Genomic DNA, 14,202 nt, shown 5'->3' with positions numbered 1-14,202 from the left:
TTTACATACAGTTTTTGATCCAATGATCTTTGGCGTGCTAGGCAAACATGCTAACCACTAGGCTCCTGCCTCATTCCTGCCCCTCCCCAACAATGACATAATCACCTCACACAGAACCAACAGGCAGGCAGGGAGAATAAAGCCAGTGTAGTGAGAGATACAGAGCGAGCAGTAACACACAAGCACAACCACACACATTCAACAAAAAAACATATATGTATAAAAACGGGTCCCTAGGTGCTCCCCCTTCCCTCCCAAGTCAATCGGCACAGTTCATGGTCTTCTGCGTGGCCGCCCTTCCACTACACTATTAGGTCTTTATTATTAGCCAAGGACCTGGCGGCGGTTAATGTTTTTTTTTTGGTTTTCACTGGAAAAACCAAAAAACTAGTTCCATATTCCAACAGAGGAACAAAATGAGGGGTCTCTTGTCTTTAACCTGAAAGAGGCCAAGATATCAGCAATTAATGTAAGGGAGGTACCTCACACTACTGCTCCGGGAAGTGCTGTCCATCTCGGACAAACCTCTCCCAAGGCCTTGGTGGTGGCTGTCCAAATTCTTTTAGTCAGATTTATTTTTCCATGAGAACGAAAAAACAAATTGGCCTCGCGAAAAAAACAAAAACAACAAAACCAAAACAAAACACCACACATAGCAGACGATCGGGAGTCCAAAGGAGTGCAACCAACCCACTGTTGGTGTCGGTCTGCAGCCCAGCTGCTGACTTAACATTTGAGAGAGGAAAAAAAAAAAGGTTAACAAGATGGCGGCCTCACGAAAAAGGAACTCTGGACGACAAAAGAATAGAGTCCAACGAAAAATATATTTTTTCGTGACGGCCACAATCTTTTTTCGTACGAGACATCTATGCAAAAAAGTGGAAATCCCATTGAAAACAATGGGGGATGAAAATGTGAATAACTTTTGAATGGATTAATATTTTTACATGAAACAAAAACACAGGTATACTCAGTCACCCTGGCGTGTTCTACCACAGAAATCAATTTAAAATTCCAAATTATCATCAAGCAGAGAGAGGGAAAATATTGCAAAAGATAGCGATGCAGAAATTTAACACTGCATCTGTGCTCAATCCCTAACTATAGGGGTACTGTTGCACACCGAAGAATAACATTATATATATATATATATATATATATATATATATATATATATATATATATATATATATATATATATAAAAAAACAAACAATGTGAACAGTTATGGGCACACGGGCAACAATGCACTCAATTATACTTGACTGTCATCCAATGCTTTAGTATCAGCTACCCACTCCCGCACGCAAAACCATTGGGGAAACAGCTCTATATATAGCAAGATTAATTAGTTCAGGGAAGCCATGGCTTTGGATACTTCAATGCTGAAATTGTTAAGCTTTTTTACAGATGTTCTTATGCACAGAGGTACTGTGGGTGAATACATTAGGCAGTGCAAGGTCAGGGGGCTGAATTCCTTAACGTTTCACTGGAGGCCAGACAGATGCTGCTTTCATGGTCTTTGTTATAACTAAATAAATTGGGACACATCTGGTAAAATGAGATGACATTTACCTTTTGGTGCCTCCCCACAGTCTAGTACCTCTGTTACAGATTTTAGATGGAAGGCTGCACAACACTATGTCGGTTTCAACAGACCAAACACCCACCTTTTCAGGTAGGCAAGATGAACATTACAAATAACTGCACACACCGGTGTCAGTAGACTGTCCATGCATAGACATAGGTATTGCAATAACTCCCATTAAAAGCAGTCAATTATCCACAAGCACCACAGCTGCTACTGTAATAATTCCATTGCTCACTGGCATTCTGCTCTGTTGCTCACTAAACTAGCAACTAGTTGCCAGGTGAGGTGGATGCCAGTTAAATTAAATTAATAAAAACAGATTAAAAAACTTAACAAGCATCTAAGCCCAATGTTTTGATCGGTAGGATAGCAAAAACGTTTAATAATTGTATTCATAAACAGTTGCCCCAGTGCTGGAATTCAACACTGATTGTATCTCTTATGGCAAAGGCAGTAATATTCAAATGTTAAGAGGGTGGGGGGTGGGGGTGAGGAACAGATAAAAAAATGGCATTCCAGGTATACTGGTATGAATAAGCCCAACCAGGTTTTTTTTGTTGTTGTTTTCGGAACTCAAGACCATCTAAATATCTAATTTAAATTACTGGCAAATAAAAATGACTTACCTCTGTTGGTTTGTAACAGTCTACCAGTGATTCCTAAATAGGGAAGACAAGACAAAAAAAAAATATACTTTTATTATAAAATAAAAACAAAAAATTGGTAAATCTTACCTTAAGTGATGTTGTACACACTAGTCGTTACTAATTCCTTGTAGTGAAAGAACCACACTGAAAAAAGCACCTTTGTGGAAAAGATTAAAATTTGTATTTTTGTTTTTCTTGTTCCAGGAGTCTCTTGGGGAGACAAAGCGATTGTGTGCAAAGACTGCTGGGAGATGGTTCAAGAGCTGCTTTTGAAAACTATACCAATATCTGTCTCTAGTCACATGGATGTTATGCATGGGACAACCTAACACTTAAGACACTTCTGTTACCAGTACTACTAATACACATTTTACTTTAATGAAGTGTGATCCTTTTACAACAAGATCATAATATAAACAGATCAGTAATCTAGATTTTATTTTTTCCACACTACAGCAGCTGGTTTATATTCTTTTACAATACAATCTTGTGTATAAAGCAACACTTTATTTACATAGACATGAAATAGTAGGGAGGAAGTTACATTTATAAGTCTAACAAGTGGAATGTACTGTACATTGTAGTATACTAGGCTTTAAAATGTCACCTGTAGTTTAATAGCCCTCTCATCTTCACTGGTTGCATCCAGAACATCATCAATGTCTATTTCTACTTCTGGCATTTCTTCATCCTAAAAAATAAATAAATAAATAAATAAAACAAAAAAGGAGCAATTGGAGACATAAAATCACAGTCAAACCAGTCACATTCTTTGGAAATCAAATATGGGAAAACCGTAAAAGAAAAAAAAAACATGTTTTATTCTATCTGAATAGACTAGTTACACATTATGGTATATTGCAAGCTAAGCCACTAGAAAAGGAGTGGCTTCCCAGATTGACTTGTTTTAGGTACAGAGATAAAAACCAAAACAAACATATAAGTAATTTTTGGACTGGATGAGAAACAGGATTTTAGTGCATCTAGCTGCAACAGAGATTCCCCAATAGGAGGCAATGTCAAAAGAAAGATTAACAGATATTTTGATGCCAATTTGCTGTGGAAGACCTCTTTATAGAAAAATGTATACAAACCATACAGAATATCTTCAATTTAAAAACATTCACCTAATAAATGTACAGTTTCAGTTTGACAGTGTACAGGCAAATACTTCCTTGACAGATTACAGAAGAGACACTGAAATACTTGGACGAGGGATTCTCTTAAGAGCGGATTTGCATATCCCATAGTGGCAATATGGGTTGTCAGTAATCCAATTGAATTAACAGCTCCAGGCAGAGCCAATGCAGACTTAGTCATGGGAATAACAAATTGCTGCCTACTGCATAACATTTCTGTAAAGGGCAGGGGTGGTATCAGCAGTTTTGGGCTCAAAACACACCACAACTGCAAGTTTGGGGTACTGCTGAATCCACAAGTGCAAAACAAGACACAAGAACATTTTCAGGCACCAATAAATTCCAGCTCTGATAGTCCTAAAAAGACCACTTTGTATGTAAAGAATGGTGTTCACCTGCCGTTCTGCACCCGCTATCAGATTTGCATTTTGTCATCAATATAATTTTAATGGATTAATGAAATGATTTCAAAATGAAGAAAAGAGCACTGGGTGGGATCTGAACACCAAGCGGGCACAAACATTATAATGTGATGCAAGGATTTTGCCTTGCACTTAGGCAATTGCTGACCCTCCAAAAACTTTACACCTCTTCTTACAAGGTGCAAACCATTGTAGAAGCAAGTAATTAAGAGCTGTATAAAACCACACACCTTCAGAGACCCGTCATTGGCTTCAGGATGGCTGCTGTGGTACACTTCCTGATGCAGTGACACTTGGCTCTTGTTGAGGAGAGACAGGAATACATTCAGGTGGAGAAGGGCAAGATGAAGAAGACCCTGCATATTCAATCCCAGGGTCACTTTGTTTGGGGTGCCGGAGGATGTGGTGCTAAAGCGTTATCGTCTCACTCCGCAGGTCATCCTAGACCAGTAGTCCTCAAAGTAATTTGAGCAGGTGCATAAATTGATCTTACTTGGCTGTTTGCGGGCATGCTGACTATTGCATAGCTTAAACACTGCCTTCCCGCGACATATACAGTATATATAAGAGTTTTAGTGGGAGTTATTCTTGGCTCACTCTGATAAGGCCAAGTCTCAGGCAGTAATTGCGCATGCTGTGCTTATTCTTTAATTATATAAAATATGCAATGCAAATATTTTTAAATAGCATGTTTACACAGATAACCATGAATAAACTAAAATAAGAGGATAGATAGTGTCTCGCTTTGTTTCAATTTGGCAAATTTGTCAACACTACTCTGTTTTAAAGATCGCTCCTCTCCACTACAATTATTCAGAGAAAGCGGATTCGTAACTAAATCTACTACTGTGTTTCGCTTGTCTGGTGAAATCAATACATGAGATAGAAAATGTAATTCTAAATACTGAAATGTATTATTTCTTTCAATAACAGTCAGTGAAATTCAGTGCTTACTCTGCATATTAACACCCCGCCTCTGCTCACAAATGATTGGACAGCTGTCAGATCTTTCACTTTCCCATTGGTTACTCACTCGCCATCAATTTTCATGCAGAATACCATGAACACCCTCTGCTTGCTTATGATTGGACAGCTGCATAAAACTTTGGCAGATATTTGACTCTCCTATTGGTTAAACTATTGGTTAAACTTACTGTCAGTAACTGCAACTGAAACACAGTTTATGTCCCAACCAACTTGTGATTGGGCTACCGCACAGAAAATGCAGATATTCAATTGGTTGATCGTATCGTAGAGGCCCTTCAGAATAAATAAATAAATATATATTAGGGTTGGAACAATAATCGATTATCGTGATATTATCGATAATGTTTTTGCATCGATAATTGTATTGCGTTGAAAAATAATTATCGATAATCATTTTATCGTCTGTTACCCACTATGATATGCTTGTGTGTAACAGTAACTCTGCATTGAAGCATTAAGACAGGACTTAACTGTCTGCGTGAGACGCAACACGTGATCTGTGCGCGCTGCGTAGTGGGAAGTTGTAACATGTGACGTAAGATTCACGGAGTAAAGGCAAACGTTTGAGCTAATGGCGATGGCAACTGCAGAAACTACGAAACCTTCCGAAAAAATTTTAGAAAAAAGAAACGGCATCAGTCCTGTGTGGCAGTTTTTTGGAGTGACAGAAAGTGATCCGCAAGGTAGTAAGCCCATCTGTAGGCAGTATGGAAAAGCTGATATTTTTTAATCGCAATTTATAATTTGTTTGTTTGGTTTTTTTTAAACACTTTTTTTTAATAAGTAGCCTATATTTCAAAAGTTTAAAAGCTACCAAAGATTTGGTTATATTTAGAGGTCTACTTAAATCGCAGTAAATTTACGTATGTTGCGGAATAAAATTAGGATTTCGAGGTCATTTCGCGGACCTGTTTAAACATTAAATAAACCCAAGTAGACAGTATTTCAGAACACTATAAAGCCTAAAAATAGTGGTACTTGCTTCATTTTTAAAACAGAGTGCTGGCATTTGTTAAAGGCGAGTATGCAGCATCCCCTGCAGTTGACTTGCCCATACATTGAGACTGCACGTCTGCATCCACTGAATTGCTGGAAGTTAAGGCAAAGCTTTGCCAAATTATACAGATTTGGAAATCAATTAGAAACAGCCCAAAAACTCGGTTACACAAGGGCATCTGGCATACTTTAATAAAGGCAATGTATGCAGCACGTTCGTTGTCATGTTATTTGTCCCATCCAATCATTTATTTTATTAGTACCAAGTCAAAACAAAGAAGACGTGGCTATTCGGGTCTAAAATTCCAACTGTAAGCAGCAGGTTGAAGCGAGGTGGCTGTGCTGGATCGTTTTAGTACTGATTTAACTTGCAGACAGGAATACTTCTTTTCTGCGCTGACTTTCCAGTTTGGTTTCTGAAAGCCGTTTATTTTACGTTCTGTTCAGCATCCTCTGAAGTAGCCGTTTGTTTAATGCGTGATTTTGAAGCTATATAGCAATCGATCGTACTTTCTCCAAATTCACATTAAGATATGGAAAACAATTACCTCTGTCTGCATGTAGTTTCTTTGTGAAATATCTTTAAACGATCATCAGCCGAAATATACTTTGCTTTTTTTGTCGCCCATATCTACTATTTTCCCTCCAATGCTGAAAACTAGATTTTAGCAACCTAAATGAAAACAATGCAGCACCTTTGTCCCGCCCCCTCCAGCACAGTACAGATCACATAAAAGCAGTAAAGAGGCACTGATAGGCTGAAAACTTTGTCATTTGAATAGTAAACAAGAATGTTAACTGCTTTGGAGAAATGATTTTGTAAATGTTACTTGTGGACTTTTTTTTTTTTTTTTTTGCTTAAGTGCAATGCACACGGGACGCCGAAGGAATAAAAATGGGCTATCTACAGAAGGAAGATACATAGTTTGCGTCGCTTGTGTTGTGCAGTAGTTCATTTAAACAAGTTTTCTTTTTTTTTTTCCTCTCCGTACTTGTTTGTATGCATTGGCCCCTAAGAGGTGAATTTCGCGGTGACCCCTCAATTTCACAATTTCCGCGAAATCGCGAATTAGGTAGGTCCCTGGTTATATTATTTGTGCTTTTTTGTAACCAACCATTGTTTCATAACTTTTATTAAAGATGCTGGTTTTTTTGAAAATTGTCTCGTTTTATTTCTTCTAAACTCGTAGAGGCAGTTGTCATATATAGCTTTAAATCTGATAAATTCCAAGACATTTTACATGTTATTTTTTCAGCCGATAATCATGATTATCGTGATAATTTACAGCCGATAATCGATAACTGAAAATGTCATTATCGTCCAACCCTAATATATATATATGTGTATGTCGAGTATGTACAAGCACAGCATAAGCGAGCAGCACTGTCAGACTGCTGTGACGCTTTTGTTGGAAAACATGTTTAAAGCTTTATTTATTTTCCCACGTTATGACCCGCCAAAAATGTGTTCACAACCCATAATTTAAGAACAGATGGCCTGGCTTCACGGGCACGAATTCGCCAGCGCGCATCACATTTAGGACCACTGTCCTAGACCTAATAGCTCAATTGAGGGATGAGCTAGACCTCAATATCAATCTAGGGACCGCTATCCCTGCACATGTGAAAGTGCTGTGTTCTCTGCACTACTTAGCCTCTGGTTACTTTCAGACCACAGTTGGGATGTATGGAGGGATAGCCAATGCTAGGCAAATTTCATGTTAAAGGGCAGGTCAATACATATCATTTCCTAAGGATACTAGAATAACTGATGTTGGTTGAGGCTGTTCCAAACAACTCAGTTTCATGCTGAGTGACCTCAGCTGTAAGAACTCTAAGCTTCTCAAAAACATTTTTTTCTTTTCCATACACCAAGACGATTTTGCTGCCCTTCCTCCGACACTTTTTTTGGTTTGTATTTCCGTGCTCTACAAATGTCATATTGCGCCTACTGCTCTGTATTCCTAACACTGCAAGTGCATCCGCTAAATAGACTGATGCGTTCGAGACCCTCATTATCATAAAGTTGTGCGTGTTGAGTAATTTGCATTGCTTTTAAGCTTACATAGGGCGCAATGCAATTTGAATTTTGCATCTGCAATTATTTGCACTGCGCCTATACTTACATCTACCCCTATAGAATAATTTTATTAAAAAAAAGTACAACTATTGTGCTACTTTGCAAAGCTACACTAAATTAATAAACTTCCATTAAGTTTTCATTTTTCAAATTAGGCCTGCTAAGGATCACAACAGAAATCAGCAATACACCAGAACAAAATGCTTAAACTCTGTTCTCTAGGGGTGGGTTTGACCTTTCTCTTAATGACCCTAGTACGATACACCTGACAATAGATCCAGAAACCGAATCCATCTTTTCTATTGAGTATGCAAGTAGATGCATGTCAGGGGTTTTCATTTGGAGCTCTGTTAAACATTAACTTCAGTAATGAGAGAAGCATTGTTACAATTCATAGATGCATTACTGGAAACATGACATGTGTTTTTCAAATGCAATTTTTAAACTAAACAGACTTTAATGGAAGCACAAACAAATCTTTAAAATGCACACACACACAGACACAGTCTTAATAGCATCAATTGTACGAGTTACAAAATAGGTGAAGTTATATTTAAATCAACAGAAGATGTAGGCCATTTTACACCTAACTGAACATTGTTACTTGAAGAGGAAAACAAAGCACTTAAGAAATCAGGGATGCCCACAGAAACTCCCACCTTAATTGGATGCTAATGTGATGTGACGTCTTTGCATTGCACTAGCAAGCTATATTCCAAGAGCAAGTGAAGGCAGCGGGACTGGAGCCATTACATTTGCTGCTTCACACTATCTTTAGGTCCAAGTTCCATGAAAAACGGCATACATACACATTATGAAGAGAGGCATACAGTCAAGCCACATCAAAGTGTATTAAATATGTGATAAACCTCTGGTATTGTGGTTGTTAATTCTATCAGAATATACAGAATCTTGTATCTAGGCTTGCTACTATTCGATTTTTATTATTTTGCCAAATCGACGATTAATACTGATGTTTATTTTTTAAAGAATTTACCAGGTTTTTTTTCGAGCTTTATTTTTCAATTCTAGCAGAGCATGGGTGAAATCGACCTTTATGATTAAAAAAAAAAAAAAAAAAACACTTTATGCCATTTAGAGAAACCCCTTCATCATGCAACAAAACCATGGTTACCAACATTCTAATTGAAATAACTTTTGGTCCCAGCAAAGCTATACCTAGATATAGATCCTACATAATTTTTTTTTTTAAATGTCTCAAATAAAACTGTAGAAAACGCAGCATTAAAAGTGTATTACACAGACTTTTATAGTATACATTTACAAGTAAAATTTACGGTGAAACTACACTAGCCTATTAAGGAACCACTGATTTGACTGACAAAGACCCCTAACAAGCTTTACCAATTACAATTGAAAAGTAGCAAGCCTACTTATATCCATGCTTGGCGAAAATAAAAATGGAGCATGTCATATTCTGTTTAACCTCATTCCTCAGCATAGTCAGTGGGCCATAAGCATTACATTACCCATATGGTATCTGAAACATGCCCAATTCAGGTCAACTGAATAATGGACAAGTAACGTGCGATAATGAACTGTTCTTTTTCCAACAGGATTGTCCCAAAACTCCAGAAATGCGTGATAAACACATATTAAAAATGAAATGGTCATTAAAATCTCATTTTCAACACATGATTGTGCGGTTAGGGAGCGGGACGAGGGTGTAAACATAGCACTTTGCTTGCCTGACAGAGTCAAGTGAGATCCCAGAGTCCAGCAGAATCCACACACACAAAAAAGGGAACAGGGGAGGAGAGTGGAGCTGGTAAACAGAAATGCTTTTCAACAATCCTCGTGTGTGGAAGAACCAGTACTCCATCAACGTACATTGAGTTTCCTCTATGTTATTATTACACAAGGAAGTTATATGCAAACTCCAACAAGGGATTCATTAACTGTACTGCAAAGAATCTATGCTTTATTGACAGAGCACTGTAGTAATTGAACCCAGGAGTCATTAGCACACTTTTAAATATTGATTGCACAAATGTAAGTGAGCTATAGAGCACTCTTCCCAGTTACCCAAATCATACCAACGGCACAGCATGCATGCATATAAGAAATAACTAAAAACACCCTGTGATGGGGTGGCCACCCCTTATTAATTTATATTTTTGTACTGCTATGATTGATTACTGTTGTTATGTATATATGTATTTGTTCCTTTTATTATTAATATGAGTTTGCGTTTGTGTGTTTTGGATCGGCAGGGAAGGGGTTAAATTCCTCCCTGCCAAAATACATGTGAGAATGTGGCTGGAGCCTTAATTGAGTAATTGTTAATTATTGATTAATTGGGCTCCAGCCGCAAACTATAAAAGACAGGGGAGCTCCTTTGTCAGGGGAGAGAGCCAAGAGGAGGAAGGTGAAACAATACTGTGAGTACAAGAAAGACGATTGGCTACCAACTGTGAGACCTTGTAGGTACTCGTTCTAGAAAGATTGCTTGTGTTTTGTTCTGTTTTACTTTGGCCCCCATGCCATTTGCTTTCTAAGTATTTTGTTTTGTTTAATAAAATAACTGGACGCTGTAGCGTTTCAGTTTTGCCCCGCCATTACTTGTTTTGAGTCTGTGTTTCTGGTCTGATGTGACCCTCTGCAAAGCCACCTGTTCACACACCCACAGGTGGGGTTTCCATAGCTTGTTTATCCTTATGCACAGACATCCAGTGAGCTTATCAAATGATTCCTCCCAACTAAGATACTAAAACTTCTGTTTTTCATTAAAAATATTAATACAATCTGTTTCGAGCTACTGCAAACATTTTCAAAATTAACAAGTAACAATACAAGGCAATTTAAAAATTCCGCCAAATCAAAGGAATAACTCCAACACATTTTGGAGTCGGAGGCAATAATGCAAGTCAAACACAAAATCGTTTTGGTATTGGATTGCATTAAAAGGACATGTGGACATTTTACATGGCTGTCATTTATTAAAATTCTCTATATCTTCCAATTGGTTTATACAGGGCATGCCCACACTGGAGATTTGAATGAATGTTCTCAGCGACATCATTTACAGGAATATTTTAAACTATCTGCTCCAGGAGCCTCCAAGCATAGACTAACCATGTCAGCTCAACAATAAATAAAATAAATAAATATTCTTCAGCTCTGTTAATCAGTGAATCCCATGCTAAATAATAAAACACATTCATTTTAACTTAACTGCATTTTGCTCAAAAGGAAATTCAAGTAAAACCAAACAAAGAAAAGGGCTCCCGAGTGGCGCATCCAGTAAAAGCACTCGCTAGAGTGCCGGATGCGCTCTATAGCCTGGACGTCGCCGGTTCGAGTCCAGGCTATTTCACAGCCGACCGTGGACGGGAGCTCCCAGGGGGCGGCGCTCAATTGGCTGAGCGTCGTCCGGGGGGAGGGAGGGTTAGGTCGGCCAGGGTGTCCTAGGCTCACCACGCACCAGCGACCCCTGTAGTCTGGCCGGGCACCTGCGGGCTTGCCTGTAAGCTGCCCAGAGCTGCGTTGTCCTCCGACGCTGTAGCTCTGAGGCGGCTGCACGGCGAGTCTGCAGAGTGCAAAGAAGCGGGCGGCTGACGGAACACGCTTCGGAGGACAGCGTGTGTTCATCTTCGCCCCTCCCAAGTCAGCGCAGGGGTGGTAGCGGTGAGCTGAACCTAAAAATAATTGGGCATTTCAAATTGGGGAGAAAATAATAAAAACTAATTGGCAACGACTAAATTTAAAAAAAAATAAATAAAAAAAAAAACAAACAAACAAAGAAAAAGTAAACCCGTTTACACAGGGGATGTTCAGAATAATCACCTGGATTGGTGCACAACAACAATGAAGCAGCAAACTAACGGAGCAGCAGTGTGGAGTAGTGGTTAGGGCTCTGGACTCTTGACTGGAGGGTCGTGGGTTCAATCCCAGCTGGGAGACACTGCTGCTGTACCCTTGAGCAAGGTACTTTACCTAGATTGCTCCAGTAAAAACCCAACTGTATAAATGGGTAATTGTATGTAAAAATAATGTGATATCTTGTAACAGTTGTAAGTCACCCTGGATAAGGGCGTCGGCTAAGAAATAAATAAAATAAATAAAGCTACAAGTCCCTCCCTTTTTTGATGTAAAGTGTACATGTAGAAGCTCCTGGAAATGCAGATGTTGCCAGAACATTCTTCACCAGACAAATCAACCTGAATGCTAATCATGGCCTGTTGCTCACAAGGAGACTATACCATGAGTCAGTTCAACTTCACCCATTTAGTAAAACTACATGCATGTGCTGTTAGAAAACATACAAACAAAACATCCCTTGAAATCAAAACTTTTTTAGATTTGTGTTAGGAATCCACAAGTACTGTGTGGGCTTGCTCTAGTGTACCTGCAGTAATCATTATGTCAAGAGTCAATGGACAACAAAACACCCACGTCAAAACAAACACACCTACTGGCCTCTTATCTCGCCATCACTATGTTGGAAAAACCAGCTGTACTACCATTGCCCAAGGACAGTTGGAACAAGGAGTGGAATTAAAAATCTGCCCATTTATAACAGGATATTTTCTACCCATCCCTATACATTGTGAATTAATTCTGACACACAAAGGGTGAAATGCAACAAACTTGTAGATTTAAAATGGAGCTACGTAGCAAGTTGCGGACTAGCTAATATGGTACTATGTATTTTACGAGTGTTATTTTTCGTATATATATATATATATATATATATATTTTTTAATTTACATTAACTTAATACATTTCCGTATATAATTACACACGATAGTAAATACTAAAGGCTGAAATTGCACAAGAATGTATTTTCCCATTTTCTTAAAGCAAACACACAGGTATAAATCACACTTTTGTAAAAAAAAAATTTAAAAAACCTGCACACACCACCAAAATTAATTTTATTTTAAAATAAATTAATCACTTAAAAAAAACTAATGCATTCATTTATAGGACCAAAAGGTGTATTGTAGACTACAAAAAGGTGTAAATATCAGGTACAGCCTATAAAAGCTTATTTTCTTAGTACATCCATACGAAAGCAATCATGGCCAGTAGTCGTGTGCAAAATTATTCAATGGAGCAAAAACTTTCATAGAGTGGATAAAAGATGTTTTTGAAACTGTGGAGGATGACCGAAAGGATTCCACAGCAATTCTGCAGTGCACAACTAAATGGAATACACTTGTAAGCAGTTTTTATCTTTATTGTTGTACACATACATTTGTGGCGGGGCGAAAGTCCTTCATGTAAATAGTGTGTGTGGGTGTTGAGAGTATAGGGTTGGCAGGGATGGGGTTAAAATCCCTGCCATAAAACATTCTAGAACGTTGCTGGAGTCTTAATTGAATGATCAATGGTTAATTAGGCTCCAGCCACATGGTTTTTAAAAAGGAGAAAATCCTTGTTGGAGGTGGTGAGTTGGTTGTTACTGTAAAACATTAGAAAATGGTCAGTGAAGGCGAATGCCCAGCCTGACAACAGAATTGCTTATTTAACCTTTTATTATTTTGGCCCTTGTGTCTGTTTTAGTGGTGTGTTTTGTCTATTAACAGCGCTTAAACTGCAGATATTCCTGACTGAGTCTTTCCTGACAATCCTGCCTCAACATTAAAACGGATCAAAGTATACAGCACTGTACATTCACATTTATAGTCCCCCCCTCCAGCAACCCAACAACAATAAAATAAAACATAAAAAACACACTAAAAGAGACACCCTCCCCGGCACAATGTTATCATTAGAACTCTCTCTTAAGTTTACCAGTAGCGAGTCCTATGTTGAACTTGAACTGGTTGGAGTGGTACAAGAAAATAAATATTTTATAATCTAACCTACACCGCTTCTTGGTTTTGTGTGTGGTTTCTGTACCCTGTTCACCCGGACTACAACAGGATTCCACACCTCTTCAAACACCTGCATTCGGTTTTGTATATCAGTCTTTCATAGGATGCTGTCTCAGCTAAGGTATTGTACCATTCCTCATATGGGATTGGGGTTTGATCTTTCCAGCGATGCAGAATAACTTAGCTGTTGCAACTGCAAGCACATTCCAATTAAATATTACCCTCCACCCTTCCTTCAAAATTACCTTTGTGTATAAGACACAGTGCCGGGTCAGTGTTAACTTTTATCCCAATCACAGAGCGGATAGTCTTAAGAACCTTCCTCCAAAAGACTGTGACAACATATTTACCATACATCCAAGACTCTGTGCTGGCGAGTTACTCAGTCCCACTATAAATTTGTTATGAAGTCCAGTACAACCTATGTAGTATTTTAAACTGTATTAAATTTAAGATGTGCTTCTTTCATGGGTCTACTCATTATTAGCAAGGTAATAC

The 14,202-nt window shown here is 38.3% G+C and overlaps 1 protein-coding gene across 1 annotated transcript in view; it reads right to left on the bottom strand.

Annotated features, from left to right (window-relative positions):
* LOC117402689 (protein phosphatase 1 regulatory subunit 14C-like) overlaps positions 1–14,202 on the bottom strand; it is a 34,240-nt gene that overhangs the window by 7,111 nt on the left and 12,927 nt on the right. The window contains exons 2-3 of the mRNA XM_034004070.3: positions 2,845–2,928; positions 2,217–2,249 (exon numbers count right to left, since the gene is read on the bottom strand). Of these exons, the coding sequence (XP_033859961.1) occupies positions 2,217–2,249; positions 2,845–2,928 (117 nt within the window). The remainder of the gene's footprint in view (positions 1–2,216; positions 2,250–2,844; positions 2,929–14,202) is intronic.

This window comes from Acipenser ruthenus, chromosome 5 (assembly GCF_902713425.1).
Source record: "Acipenser ruthenus chromosome 5, fAciRut3.2 maternal haplotype, whole genome shotgun sequence".
Taxonomy (NCBI): Eukaryota; Metazoa; Chordata; class Actinopteri; order Acipenseriformes; family Acipenseridae; genus Acipenser; species Acipenser ruthenus.
This window is presented reverse-complemented; position numbering and strand designations above follow the sequence as displayed.